The 15,754-nt window shown below is 42.7% G+C and overlaps 1 protein-coding gene across 7 annotated transcripts in view; it reads right to left on the bottom strand.

Annotated features, from left to right (window-relative positions):
* LOC126175019 (inositol polyphosphate-5-phosphatase A) overlaps window positions 1-15,754 on the bottom strand; it is a 275,390-nt gene that overhangs the window by 100,232 nt on the left and 159,404 nt on the right. For all 7 annotated transcript variants that reach the window (XM_049921515.1, XM_049921517.1, XM_049921511.1 and 4 more), the window contains one exon: window positions 12,775-12,852. In XM_049921515.1, coding sequence (XP_049777472.1) covers window positions 12,775-12,852 — 78 coding nt within the window. The remainder of the gene's footprint in view (window positions 1-12,774; window positions 12,853-15,754) is intronic.

Raw genomic sequence — 15,754 nt, 5'->3', positions numbered from 1 at the left:
AAGTGGGCAGTCCAGCAAGAGATGGACAACCTTTATTCGTAAGCCACAGCGAAACTGAGGTGGGTCCTTGCGATGGAGGAGGTAACCATGCACCAGCCAAGTATGGCCAATGCGGAGCTGACAGGGAACCACAAAGTCCCTGTGAGAGGCACACACGGAAGTCTTCCACACATTCGTAGTTTCCTTAATGGCATGCAGCTTGTTGTGCGTACTGAGGTTATGCCATTCTATCTCCCAAAGCCGCAAAACCTTGCGGCGTAATACTGAATGCAGGTCAGTTTCAGAGAAGCTGATCTTCGTAAGTGGTTTCCGCGTAGCCTGTTTGGCCAGCCTGTCGGAAATTTCGTTGCCTGGGATTCCGAGGTGACCTGGGGTCCAGACAAACACCACTGAACGACTGGACAGTTCCAGGGCATAGATGGATTCCTGGATGGTCGTTACCAAACGATGACGAGGGTAGCACCAGTCAACAGCTTGTAGGCTGCTCAAGGAGTCAGTACACAGGAGAAATGACTCGCCTGGGCATGAGCAGATGTGCTCACGAGCACGAGATATGGCCGCCAGTTCTGCCATGAGAACACTGCAGCCATCTGGTAAGAAGTGCCGTTCTGTATGTCCTCCATGAACACAGGCAAAGCCAACATGACCATCAGCCATCGAGCCATTGGTGTAAACCAGTTCCTGGCCCCAGTACGTGTCGAGAATCGAGAGGAAGTGACAGTGGAGAGTCACAGGGTTAACTGAGTCCTTAGGGCCACGTGAAAGGTCCAGGCGAAGCCACAGCCTAGGTGTACACCATGGAAGTGTTCGTGAATGAACCTTAAGTATAGGTGGCAAAGGAAAGGACTCCAGTTCAGAGAGAAGGGATCGCACAAGAACTGCAATTGTAAGCCCCGACCTATGCCGCCAATCAGGGAGATTAACTGCTGTGGGCCGGAAAAGTAGACGGTAATGCAGATGCGCAGGAGAACTACAAATATGTGCAACACAACTGGAGAGCAATTGTGCACGCCTAACCTGCAATGGAGTGACTCCGGCCTCCACCAGGACACTGATAGCCGGACTTGTCCTAAAAGCTCCTGTCGCTAGGTGAATGCCACAGTGGTACACTGGGTGGAGTAAATGCAATGCTGAGATTGCTGCTGAACCATAAACCACACTCTCATAGTCAAGGCGGGATTGAACAAGGGCTCTGTAGAGCTGCAGCAGCATAGAGCGATTTGCACCCCAGTTGGTGTTGCTCAAGCAGCGGAGAGCATTGAGGTGCTGCCAACACTTCCACTTAAGCTGACGGAGGAGAGGACGCCAAGTCAATTGGGCATTGAAAAACCAGTCCTAAGAATCGACATGTCTCCACTACGGTGAGGGAATCATCATTAAGGTAAAATTCCGGTTCCGGTTAACAGTATGACGCCAACAGAAGTGCATAACACACAACTTTGTGGCCGAAAACTGGAAACCATGGGCTAGAGCCCATGACTGTGCCTTGTGGATGGCGCTGTGTACGTGCCGCTCTGCAACACCAGCACTGGTGGAGCAGTACGCAATGCAGAAGTTGTCTGCGTACACAGAAGGTGAGACGGAAGGCCTTACAGCTGCTGCTAGACCATTAATGGCCACTAAAAATAGAGATACACTCAATATGGAGCACTGCAGAACCCCATTCTGCTGGATGTGGGGGGAACTATTGGAGGCACCAACTTGGACGCAGAAAGTACAAAGCGACAGGAAATTGTGGTTAAAAATCGGGAGCGAGCCTCGGAGACCCCATTCGTATAATGTGGCAAGGAAATAATGTCGTCAGGTCATGTCATATGCGTTTCGTAAATAAAAAAAGACAGCAACCAGGTGTTCGGATGACTGACTCGAAGGACACAAGATTATCAGTGGTACAGTGACCCTGGTTGAAGCCGCCCTGACATGGAGCCAGTAGGACCCAACAGAACCACTGACACACGATACGTTCCAGCAGCTTACAAAGAACGTTGGTGAGGCTGATGGGCTAATCATCTGACTGTGGATCTGATCTGGCCCAGAAGCTGTGTCGGGGCAATGTGTAAGGGCACTGATCAGCTCCCACTCTTTAAATGGGGCGTTATAGGGTTCACTGTGGTGTGTCAAGAACAAGAGGACTTTACTTTCCATCCACCATTTGGGGGTGCGAAAGGCCGGGGGGGTAGTTCTCCGATGCAGAGGCTCGAGCATAGAGCTCAGCAAAGTGTTCAGCAATTGCGTTTGCGTAGGTAGATAACATGCCATTGATGTTAATGCCAGGAACACCTGTTGGTATTTGGTACCCAAAAAGACATCTGATCTTCATCCAGACTTGGGAAACTGACGTATGGCACCTAACAGTCCAGACATATCTGTCCCAACACTCCTGCTTCCATCTTTTGATAAGCTCGCGAACACAAGCACAGATCCGCTTAAAGGCTGTGAAGTGCTCGAGGGAAGGGTGCCACTTATGCTGAAGGAGAGCTCGCCGACACTCCTTAATTGCCTCAGCGACTTCCGGTGACCACCAAGGGACCACCTTTCGCCGGGGGCAACCGAAAGAGCAAGGGATCACATATTTCCACCACAGTAACAATTGTTGTAGTCACCTGCTCAACTATCACATCAATGTTACCATGTGGAGGAGAGAGTCGATGGTGACTGCAGAGGTGAAAGTTTCCCATTCTGCCTTGTTTAAAGCCCATATGGACAGGTGTCTGTGGGCCTGATGCTGGGGCAGTGACAGGAAGATGGGGAATTTGTCACTACTACACAGGTGGTCATGTGCAATCCAGTGGATAGATGGAAGAAGTCCAGTGGATAGATGGAAATCTATGTCCAAGTAACTACCATAAGCCACAATGAAATGTGTGGCGGCCCCCGTATTTAAGAGACAGAGGTCAAACCGAGACAGTAAAGTTTCGACATCTCTGCCTCGGTCAGTAAGCTCGGTGCAACCCCACAACGGGTTACGGGCGTTAAAATCTCTCAAAAGTAGGAAAGGTTTACGGAGTATCAATCAGTGCAGCTAATACATTCAGGGTGTGAGGGTACTGATGTGTAGTATCTGTAAGTGGTTGTTCTTTGGAGGGTGACAATGCCCAGTGGCAGAGAGTCGCAAGCAGAAGCAGTTGCTGAGAGCCTGTGGAAGGTGTAGGCTGCGTGAGCCAAAGGCGGTTGCGTAGCGAAGGATTTATCTCTCTGTTTAATAGTAGTGGCACACAGTTTGAATAATAGTGTGTTTATGTTTGTGCAGTGTGATAAAGGAAATAAATTAAATTTTACTAGTTCTTAATGCGTCTCCATCAGTTAGTACCACACCATTGCATTTAACAATGAACTAAGTCTCGATATACACGGTCAACTAAAACATGAGGAATGTAACATAATAATCATTAATCAACCCATATAATCTCCAAGGAGACGGGAGCTTATATTTGGCGACGAGTGTATCGGACGTCGATTCCTTCACAATCTTCGGATCGTCGGAGAAGACAGCACAACAAACGGTGAGTGAAGTAGCTAATTGCAACTGCAGCACTTCGTTTCTAATTGTTTTCCACGTTGCACAGGAGAAATTAGGAAAGGACCTCTGAACTATTTTAGAGACTGTGATACTTATAATATGATCTTTTAAATTAAGTGTTGGAATTGATTATTAACAGACAGTGATTTTTGTGAACATTGTTAACATGGTGGACACAACGCAAAACAACAGTGAAGTTATTAATGAGGGGGGACAAGTTAATGCTTTAGTCAATGTAGTATGCGAGTTTGGACTTGAGAATACCACACTTAACGTAATGGAAGATAGTGGTGTAGTTAGTTTCGATTCAACGACACCTAGTTCAACACCAGTGAGTAGTCAACAAACGGGAATGAGTGTTAGCACTAACGGTTTGATAGTGCAGATGTTGAGAGAAATCAAACAGGAAAGTAGGAACGCCAATGAAGAAATAAAGAATTTATAAAATGCAATCGTTAACTTGTGAACTGAGCTCACTAATTCACTTAATCAGACACATTAAGGAGCTCCAAAAGGAATGTGATACCAAACATGAAGAACTTGATAATAAAATGCAAGATCTTAACACAAAAGTTAATGAACAAGGTAAACAAGCAATCATATTAGTTAACAAAGTTCAAGAAACAGTCAAGGCTCAAAACAATGAAATTTTTAAAATTAAGAGTACATGTAAAGGCAACAAAGAAACACTTGTTAAGTTAGTTCAAGGCGTACAGATGCAATGTACTGAACTGAGTACTGAAGTAGGCAAAATTTGCCAAAAGGTAATGTCATCCGAAAATGGTTTGAACAATGTCAATAAAGACCTTATACGTCAGGAAATCAATGCAGCATTACGTGAAGTTGATAACAGTATGGTTAACGTACCTAAGTTATTGTAGATAATGGATTGAGCGTACGCAACTTTCAAGATTACGATCCGAAACAAGGTATCCATGCAGTTGCGTTTATTAAGCAATTTAGACACGCGTTTCCAAGACATTATACGGAACATGCGAAAATTGATATACGCATTAGCCACATGAAAGGTGAAGCACATACCTGGGGCATCAGTGTTTCAGAAAATTATTCACAGTTCAAAGAATTTGAATCTGCATCCTTGAGTAAATTTTGGTCGCGAGAAAAACAATGGGATGTAAAATCAAAGATTCTTACACCACCGAACTACACAAGACATTATGGAACAATGCGTGAATATATGCAGAAATTTTGGAACGACAATGCCTATCTTGATGATCCGGTCAAGGAAGAGGAATTGATGTTAATTTTGATATAGAAGTTACCTTTCGCGGTACGTGAAAAGTTAGCACTCACTCCAAAATTGAACATGGAGCAGACCTGCCTAATGATCGAGAGAATTGATGTACTTAACCATGAACGCGAACAGCGCGAGAGAAATAATGATGATCGTCATTCGCGTGTTAATGGCCCACCGCAACAAGAATTTATGACTAATGGAAGACCAAGCAGATTTGATAGAAGAGGGGACAGAAAACAAACAAGAAATGAGTATGACGCACCAAACAGATTTAATTACAATCAGTACTCAGATCGATCACAGTATGAAGAAAACAGAAGACAACAACGATCGCTGGAACAAAAAAGGAGCCCAGAGCATAATCCACATGACCGTGAAGTGGTAAACTAAGTCAAGTTTCGTAGACGACCCACTCCGAAATTCAAGTTAACAAGAAATGTGTCGGATGCAGCGATTAACGCAATCAAGTGTGAACGAGTAGATGATATTAAAGACGATTTGTATCGAGAGGATGAAAATAATGATCAAGAAATCTTAATGCCTTTTGTAGAGGTGGAGGTATGCGGAATTATTGTGGATGCACAACTGGACTCAGCGAGCGAAGTGAGTGCAATTACAGAAAATCTGTTTTCACAATTAAATAATCTGGTGGCATTTCCAACATTCCCCGTGAACGGCGTACATATTGTCAGTGCTGTAGGTAATAGAAGCAAACCCATTAAAGGTCAAGCTCTATTGAAGTTTAGAATCAATGAAGACGAGTATGAACAGAGCGTATTAATTGTTGGATCTCTTTATGTCGGATTAGTTCTTGGAATCGAATGGTTGACTGAAATGAGGTGCAATACTTAATTTGAAAAGGGGTGTCTGCGGATGAGAATAAATAATATCGAGAAGAAGATAATGTTTAAAGGATTTATTAATGAAGAAAATAAGAGTGCTGTGTGTGTGAAGATGAGGCTAATGCGTTTCCGAGGAGAAGAGGAACTGGCGACTTATGATGATTCTGAGGAAGATCCTGCTCTGCGAGAGAAGAATAATGATGAAGACGCTCTGACTGGTATTCAAATCAAGATCCAGACGTCGGTGAACTTGACATAAGCACAAAGAGAGGAATTAATGGAAGTGCTGAGACGCGAAGTTTACCTGTTTTCAAAATTACCTGGATTAATAAAAGGATGTGTTTGCAAAATTAAAGTCAAGGAACATGAACCATTTTGCAGCAAATCGCATGCAATACCTTTAGCGAAGAGAGAAGCAGTGAACAAGGAAATCAAAAGGATGTTGGCTAATCAGATAATTGACAAAGGACCATTCGAGATTAGAAAGCTGGTTCACCCGAATTCAGTGGAGGTAGAAGTGATTAAATCTGGCAAATATCATAGCCTACAACATGTTGAGAACATTAAGTTGCATAAGTGTCAATTAGTGAACTGTGTTTAGTTATAAATATGCTACGTTACTGATGGACAAACCTTTGGAAAATAGTCGGTAGCTATTGTGAGATGTTTAAGACTGTAGTCGGTAGCTATTGCGAGATGTTGAAGACTGTAGTCGGTAGCTGCAGTGAGTGCATCTTATTCTCTGTGTTTGATATTGTGTGACTCTCTCTTATGTCCTGTGACAGGCGCAGCAGTGGACAACAGAGCGACGCTTGTAGCGTTTGTTTTGGTTTTCAGGAAGCAGGCAACAGTGCACAGCTAAGCGCGCAGCGCGTTAGTCTTTTGCTACTTCACACTGCCGTAATGTTATTTTATTGTTTTCATGCCTGCCTGCCAATGACCTTTGACACCTGGTGTGCTACGGTTTGGGGGAGGAGGAGGTGGCTGACTTCACGAACAGCTGACTGGCATCCGGCACTTGTCAACATAACTGGAACGTGCCGCCAACGAACCGTACAGTGGAATGCGGCTATTATTCGTGGGCGTAACAACAGCTCCTAGATCTTCCTGTCTCTGGCGGCGGCGATGTCACTCTTCCCTTGCATCAAACGTCGTAACTGCGTGTGACGACCAGCTCAACACATAGGACAGTGATAAAAGCAGAGTAACAAGTGCTGTGTTATGTATAGTGTTTGTGAGTCCTCAGTGGCGACAATGCCAGTACCCCTAGTGAAATCGTGTGAAGTTCTGCTCAGCTTATAGGTAGGGCCCCAAAGCAGAGTCCCCAATATTTCCTTATGGTGTGAAAAGTGCTCAAGTCAACAAAATGTCTTTTGTTTATTAATGATTCACTCAATGTAACTTGGTTGTAAATGGAAAATATTTCTTTAAAGGTATGTACTGATTTTTGTATAAGTAGTCTGTGTGCCAATTTACAAATTTCAAGAGTTAATTGATAAAATGTTTTATGCCTGTAACTGTAGTTTTGACAGATGCATAGTGTCAATGCTTTTGTGTACATAGGTTTTACATTTGTATTAGGTTATTTAAAATTAGGCTCATTTATTCAGATTCCATTCCTTAGTGTCAATTATGTTCTTTACTGTGATTCATGTGTGTAATTAAGAGTAACCTTTACTAATATGCTTGATATCTCCAACAAAAGGGAAACTGTGTCAGTCACATTACCTTATCTTTTTTACATTTTTCTTGCTGATTAACAGACAGTTAGTAAATTATGTGTAAAGTTCTTGCTGTCATTAAATAATTTTCAAGTTGCTATATTCACTGATCATGTTTTATGAGCGTGGAGATAAGGCTAATTAACATTAGTTATATTTTGAAAGTCATTTGTTCTCAGGGTCAAATACTTATTGCAACTACTTTGACATGAAATACTAATCAGTGTAATTTTCAAATTTTGATTTTTTATTGTATAACTTTCGCTAGGACTTCTGAGTCCCCGCAAAAGGTAACCTAGCTCTAGTTTTGTTTTGGTGGGGATGTGAGGGTACTGGTGTGTAGTATCTGTAAGTGGTTGTTCTTTGGAGGGCGACAATGCCCAGTGGCGGAGAGAGTCGCAAGCAGAAGCAGTTGTTGAGATGCTGTGGAAGGTGTAGGCTGCATGAGCCAAAGGCAGTTGCGTAGCAAAGGATTTATCTCTCTGTTTAATAGTAGTGGCACACAGTTTGAATAATAGTGTGTTTATGTTTGTGCAGTGTGATAAAGGAAATAAATTAAATTTTACCAGTTCTTAATGCGTCTCCATCAGTTAGTACCACACCATTGCATTTAACAATGAACGAAGTATTGATATACAAGGTCAACTAAAACAAGAGGAATGTAACATAACAATCATTAATTAACCCATATAATCTCCAAGCAGATGGGAGCTTATCAGGGGTACTGCACCACTGGAGGAAGATATACATTGCAGACAGTTATTTCCTGCATCATCCTCATAGCTTCAAGAGGGGTTTGAAGGGTCAGTGTTTCACCACCGACTGAGTTTAGGACATAAATGCAAACTCCACCTGATACTCTATTATAGTCCCTACAGTTCCTGTAATATCCCTTATAGTCGCAGAGGGCAAGGGTCTGCATTTCCAGGAACCAGGTTTCCTGGAGGGCAATGCAGAAAGCAGGTATAAAGCTTAACACTTGCTGTATATCAGTCAGGCAGAGGAAAAAACTGAAGGATGACGTGATAGTGAGACTGGGAAGGTGTGGAACATTCAATGAGGTAGTTTATGCCTCAGGGTCACCTGCTGCCACAGACTTATTGCCTGAGCAGTCTATATGCATTGTGTCTGAGGACCTGGTGAGATCTAGGTCCTCAGCGGACACCAGAATCTCCACCTTATCCCCAGACACAGAGCTTGTAGGCAGCGGTGGTGTGGGTGCCACCACAATTTCCTTGGTCTTACGGGTCGTCTTTTTGGACTTCTCTCACTGCTCCTTGGGTTTATCTGGCTGGGAGGGCTTCACTGACTCAGTCTCCGGGACTGAGGATGATCGTGAAGCCCTACGACCAGCTGCTTTTGGGCACTTCAGCCACTGACAGGAGTCATCTTTCCCGTTAGCAGAAACCTGGGAAGGGAGTGACCCAAGGGACCCCTTCCTGGTGAGAGGAACCGAAGAAGACTTATGCTTCTCCGGCTGAGAAGTAAGGACTGGACGGTTGGGTAAGTGGTGCGGGAGCAACAGGTGGGGGAACTGACCACCTCCAAGGGGGCAGGTGTAGCCTTCTGGTTCAGAGCCAACCAGAATTCACGGAACTGATGGGGCTACAACTGTTCTCGTAGTGGTGGCATATGAGAGGGTCACAGCCAGAGGGTGCAGGCACTCATATTGAGAGGGTCACAGCCAGAGGGTGCAGGCACTCATATTGAGAGGGTCACAGCCAGAGGGTGCAGGCACTCGTATTTTCTACTAGCCTCAGTGTAGGTCAGTCGGTCCAGGATCTTGTATTCCATGATTTTCTTCTCTTTCTGTAGAATCCTGCAGTCTGGCGAGCAAGGTGAATGACGTTCTCTGCAGTTAACACCAATGGGAGGTGGGGCAGATGGATTATTGGGATGTGATGGATGTCCACAATCTCGACATGTGACACTGGAATTACAGTGGGAAGATATAAGGCCAAACTTCCAGCACTTAAAGCACCGCATCAGGGGAGGGATATAGGGCTTGATGTCACAGCAGTAGACCATCACCTTGACCTTCTTGGGGAAGGTGTCACCCTCAAAGGCCAAGATGAAGGCACCAGTGGAAACCTGACTATCCCTCGGACCCTGATGGACATGCTGCACTAAATGAACACCTCACTGTTCTAAATTGGCGCGCAGCTCGTCATCAAATTGCGAAAGGTCCCTGTGGAATATAATACCTTGGACCATATTTCAGCTCCTATGGGACGTGATGGCAACAGAAACATCCCCCAACAGGTTACAAATGAGGAAAGTCCGTGACTGGGCAGAGGATGCTGTTTTTATTAAGACTGACCCAGATCGCATTTTTGACAAGCTCTCTCTCTCTCTCTCTCTCTCTCTCTCTCTCTCTCTCTCTCTCTCCAAACTTGTCCTCTGAATGCTCTACAAAAAACTGTCACTTCATCGAAACAGAGTCCCCATCAGTTCTCATACATACAAGGTACCGGGGTGAATAAGGTTCGCTGCCATCCTTAGCCTGGCGTTCATCCCATGGTGTGGCCAGGGAGATTAATGATTTAGGGCCGTGCTTTTTTGCATTGTACTGAGACTTGTAACGCTTAGAGACTGCTGGTGTTTGATAACCAGCAAGTGATGATGTGGTACACTTCATTGCGTGTCATCCGCCCTGCTGCCATCCACTCCGACCAGGGGAGCTCACCACGGGTGCCACCCAGCCACGGCAAAGGCCACCTGGCAGGATGGCCATTGCGGGGAGTCCCGGAGCCCCAGAATGACGGGCATCTACTCCTTGGCATACATGGGGAGTTAACGGTGCAGGCATCAGCAGAGCGATCCCTGTATTGTCAGGGGACTACAACCAACAGGGTATATGGTGGCCCCACCACAACAGACTGGCTACCGTGCTGGATATGAGGTGCAAAGAAGTCCATGGTCATCGTCGGCACAAAAAGCGACACTGCATAGTGCATGGTGGAAAATGCACCCAGGAAGGCGTCCTTGCCCAAGAGATGGAGAATGAGCTGGACTGCAGTGCAATGACGAGAAGGTGGGCTAAAGATCTGAAGGCACGATGGACACAATGCACCATGTAAGGCACCCTTCTCTAATTGGCTCGCTCTTTGGAAAAATTTTGAAAAATGGAGGTCAAACCCTACAGGGGACCATCATATAAAGACCAAAACATATGAGACTCCTTTTAGTCACCTTTTATGACAGGCAGGAATACCTCGGGCATATTCTAATCCCCAGACCCACAGGGGAGGGTGGGGGCAAGTGGGGTTCTACAGGTCCCACAAAAAGTCAACTAAGATGAGAACTTCATTCCTGAGTAAACTTGATACAAATGAGATGTTATGAGTGCCCCCCATCAATTTCCCTCTGCTGGCCATTTAATCTCATTATCAATTTACTTACATAGTTTCCATCTTTTCCTATTGTTACAATTTTAATTATTTAAATACATTTCCACCATCTTTGTAAATAAGGTGTTTAAGCAAAACCCCACATTCCCGGATGAACAAATTATGTGCCTAATGGACACTGCCGCAACAGCTTAAGGTAACTGACTGTTGGGGTCACTGACCATTCTCCAACGTCAGAAGTCTGGTTTGTTGAAACAAGAACACAACCTGCGAAACCATCAATCTGCTTTCATCCATGATGTCATCTAAATGGTGTCCATAAACCACTTGTTGAAAACCATTACACGCAAAATATTTGCACCAGAAGAATTACAGTTATTCTTACAACAGCAAATCTGTTGGCTCAACTCAAGGTAACCAAGGCAACATTACAAATCAGTTATTTGCCATGAGTAATATTTTGTACTCAAATACATTGACTTGCCAACTTAATTATTCACTGTCACCTTCCAACCACCCTAAACCTCAGGCTAAGCCACCCTAAACCTCAGGCTACACTGTAGATCAATCTGTCACCACAGGCTCCATTTCACACAGGAATACAGAGGCAGGTAATGTTACTGGTGTTCTTTTCTCTTCCTTTTTGTGCAGAAAATATTTCACACAGCGCAACACTATTACAACATGCATCAAAGTCAATATATGGTATCAGTGAGTTCAACATCTGACAGAATTCAGGCTCACAGAACTGCTTACCATTTAGGAACACTTAGGAGGTATTATGGGGTATATGTAACTAAGGAAGACCGTGCATGCCGAGAACATTGCCTCTCATTTTAAATTATACATAGGTTTTTAAAGGTAAAGGTAATGCTCTCATTGGTTTGAACACCACAGTGTTTTACTAGGGATGGTCCTATGGAAGTGGTATGCTTTTGCCTTTCTCTGACCTTTAAAACTGTCTTACCAAGTCAGGGCCTACAATTAAACACGGACTTCAAACCACAGGGAAACTTGGTATTTTTTGCATTAACAAACATTGCCAGAGGTGAAAGAAGTGTTAAGTGACAGATACGAATCCTAGGACTGACCTTTGGAATTGTAGTCTGGCACTTTGCCATTGATCTATACCATGTCTTCACTTACATTTTTTAAACTGCACACAGATAATGTATTGTCTAACAAAACTGGGAATTAAAAAAATTGAAGGATTAAATGAGGAAAGTGAAGGACTCATCAATACTCATTTGCCTGTCAGTACTAATCTATAGTTGTACAGTTTGAACAGCACTGTCAGCTAGTAACCTATTTATTTTTAAAAGTTTAAGTGATAGCAAATAATACTTACTGCAAAATTAAAAATGTAAAGTATAAAGTAATAAAAGAAAAAGAATATGAGAAAAGACCAAAATTAACTGATCACACAATGATATCTTAAACGTTAATGTGTTTTAACAGGTTTTGGATCCAGAAGACATGTTTCTCCACTGCTGCACTGAGGTTTTGCAGATTACCAAGACACATCATGTGAGATCAATCATCCCAGTATGTTTTGTTTCATTTGCAGTGCACTATATTGGTGATCATTCTTTCCACTCATTTCCCCCACTAAAATTTAATGTATCTTCACATTCTTTTTCCACTACAATAATGGAGTACCTGGATTCTGACTTGTTTCGAGACGATTTTGAGTTACTCAAACATTTGAGGTGCTTATTCATTTATTATTCTCTGCTTTCTGTCAACAACACTTTTACTGTGGCATAGGGTTAGCCTATGAGCTCTCCTACACAAACTTTGTCGGAAGAATTATTCAGAAATAAAAGCACAGAAAATTATTTTATGCAGACACATATGGTAGTTCAACATCAGAAACAATACATTAATAACAACATAAAAATGACAACTGGCAATGAGTAACAAATTAAGAAACACAACTGATGTCATAACTAGCTTCATAACAGTAACAGGAATATACAGAAAGACAACAGAGCATGGTCATGCAAACGGGAAGGAACGTCCTTTTTTTAAAAATAAATAAATAAATAAATAAAATAAAAATTAATTGAATACGTGCACTCACCCATTCGGCGTTGTCATCAACAAAAACTTTCTGATGCTCCTGATGACTAAATTCTTTTTTGCCGAGTGACAAAATTACCTGAAAATGTGTTTCAAGTAAGTAACACATTATGCAGAGTAATAAAATTTACTGTGAATATTTCACAACACAAAAGAATTTGATTGTGTAGGTCAGAATTCAAAGCCACATATACTTAAGAGACATTTATCTTACTTTGATTAACGTCAAAAGTACAGCTCTACACAAAAAAATGAAAAACAAAGAATATACATCAAACCAGAGAAACCAGCCACTCGCAGAAAGAAAAAACAATGCACTTAACTGGTCAGTCTCTTGTCCTCCCCCTTAAAGCATGTGTTGTTGTTGTTGTGGTCTTCAGTCCTGAGACTGGTTTGATGCAGCTCTCCATGCTACTCTATCCTGTGCGAGCTTCTTCATCTCCCAGTACCTACTGCAACCTACATCCTTCTGAATCTGCTTAGTGTATTCATCTCTTGGTCTCCCCCTACGATTTTTACCCTCCACGCTGCCCTCCAATACTAAATTGGTGATCCCTTGATGCCTCAGAACATTTCCTATCAAAAGATCCCTTCTTCTGGTCAAGTTGTCCCACAAACTTCTCTTCTCCCCAATCCTATTCAATACTTCCTCATTAGTTATGTGATCTACCCATCTAATCTTCAGCATTCTTCTGTAGCACCACATTTCGAAAGCTTCTATTCTCTTCTTGTCCAAACTATTAACCGTCCATGTTTCACTTCCATACATGGCTACACTCCATACAAATACTTTCAGAAACGACTTCCTGTCACTTAAATCTATACTCGATGTTAACAAATTTCTCTTCTTCAGAAACGCTTTCCTTGCCATGGCCAGTCTACATTTTATATCCTCTCTACTTCAACCATCATCAGTTATTTTGCTCCCCAAATAGCAAAACTCCTTTACTACTTTAAGTGTCTCATTTCCTAATCTAATTACCTCAGCATCACCCAACTTAATTCGACTACATTCCATTATGCTCGTTTTGCTTTTGTAGATGTTCATCTTATACCCTCCTTTCAAGACACTATTCATTCCATTCAACTGCTCTTCCAAGTCCTTTGCTGTCTCTGACAGAATTACAATGTCATCGGCAAACCTCAAGGTTTTTATTTCTTCTCCATGGATTTTAATAGCTACTCCGAATTTTTCTTTTGTTTCCTTTACTGCTTGCTCAATATACAGATTGAATAACATCGGGGAGAGGCTACAACCCTGTCTTACTCCCTTCCCAACCACTGCTTCCCTTTCCCTGTCCCTCGACTCTTATAACTGCCATCTGGTTTCTGTACAAATTGTAAATAGCCTTTCGCTCCCTGTATTTTACCCATGCCACCTTTAGAATTTGAGAGTATTCCAGTCAACATTGTCAAAAGCTTTCTCTAAGTCTACAAATGCTAAAAACGTAGTTTTGCCTTTCCTTAATCTTTCTTCTAAGATAAGTCGTAAGGTCAGTATTGCCTCACGTGTTCCAGTATTTCTACGGAATCCAAACTGATCTTCCCCGAGATCGGCTTCTACTAGTTTTTCCATTCGTCTGTAAAGAATTCGTGTTAGTATTTTGCAGCTGTGGCTTACTAAACTGATTGTTCGGTAATTTTCACATCTGTCAACACCAGCTTTCTTTGGGATTGGAATTATTATATTCTTCTTGAAGTCTGAGGGTATTTCGCCTGTCTCATACATCTTCCTCGCCAGATGGTAGAGTTTTGTCAGGACTGGCTCTCCCAAGGCAGTCAGTAGTTCCAATGGAATGTTGTCTACTCCGGGGGCCTTGTTTCGACTCAGGTCTTTCGGTGCTCTGTCAAACTCTTCACGCAGTATCGTATCTCCCATTTCATCTACACCTACATCCTCTTCCATTTCCAAACTATTGTCCTCAATTACATCGCCCTTGTATAGACCCTCTATATACTCCTTCCACCTTTCTGCTTTCCCTTCCTTGCTTAGAACTGGGTTTTCATCTGAGCTCTTGATGTTCATACAAGTGGTTCTCTTATCTCCAAAGGTCTCTTTAATTTTCCTGTAGGCAGTATCTATCTTACCCCTAGTGAGATAAGCCTCTACATCCTTACATTTGTCCTCTAACCATCCCTGCTTAGCCATTTTGCACTTCCTGTCGATTTCATTTTTGAGACGTTTGTATTCCTTTTTGCCTGCTTCATTAACCGATTTTTATATTTTCTCCTTTCATCAATTAAATTCAATATTTCTTCTGTTACCCAAGGATTTCTAAGAGCCCTGGTCTTTTTACCTACTTCATCCTCTGCTGCCTTCACTACTTCATCCCTCAAAGCTACCCATTCTTCTTCTACTGTATTTCTTTCCCCCATTCCTGTCAATTGCTCCCTTATGCTCTCCCTAAAACTCTGTACAACCTCTGGACCTTTCAGTTTATCCAGGTCCCATCTCCTTAAATTCCCACCGTTTTGCAGTTTCTTCAGTTTTAATCTACAGGTCATAACCAATAGATTGTGGTCAGAGTCCACATCTGCCCCTGGAAATGTCTTACAATTTAAAACCTGGTTCCTAAATCTCTGTCTTACCATTATATAATCTATATGATACCTTTTAGTATCTCCAGGGTTTTTCCATGTATACAGCCTCCTATCATGATTCTTAAACCAAGTGTTAGCTATAATTAAGTTGTGCTCTGTGCAAAATTCTACCAGGCGGCTTCCTCTTTCATTTCTTAGCCCCAATCCATATTCACCTACTACATTTCCTTCTCTCCCTTTTCCTACACTCGAATTCCAGTCACCCATGACTATTAAATTTTCGTCTCCCTTCACTATCTGAATAATTTCTTTTATATCATCATACATTTCTTCAATTTCTTCGTCATCTGCAGAGCTAGTTGGCATATAAACTTGTACTACTGTAGTAGGCGTGGGCTTCGTGTCTATCTTGGCCACAATAATGCGTTCACTATGCTGTT

The sequence above is a fragment of the Schistocerca cancellata genome, chromosome 3 (genome assembly GCF_023864275.1).
Source record: "Schistocerca cancellata isolate TAMUIC-IGC-003103 chromosome 3, iqSchCanc2.1, whole genome shotgun sequence".
Taxonomy (NCBI): Eukaryota; Metazoa; Arthropoda; class Insecta; order Orthoptera; family Acrididae; genus Schistocerca; species Schistocerca cancellata.
This window is presented reverse-complemented; position numbering and strand designations above follow the sequence as displayed.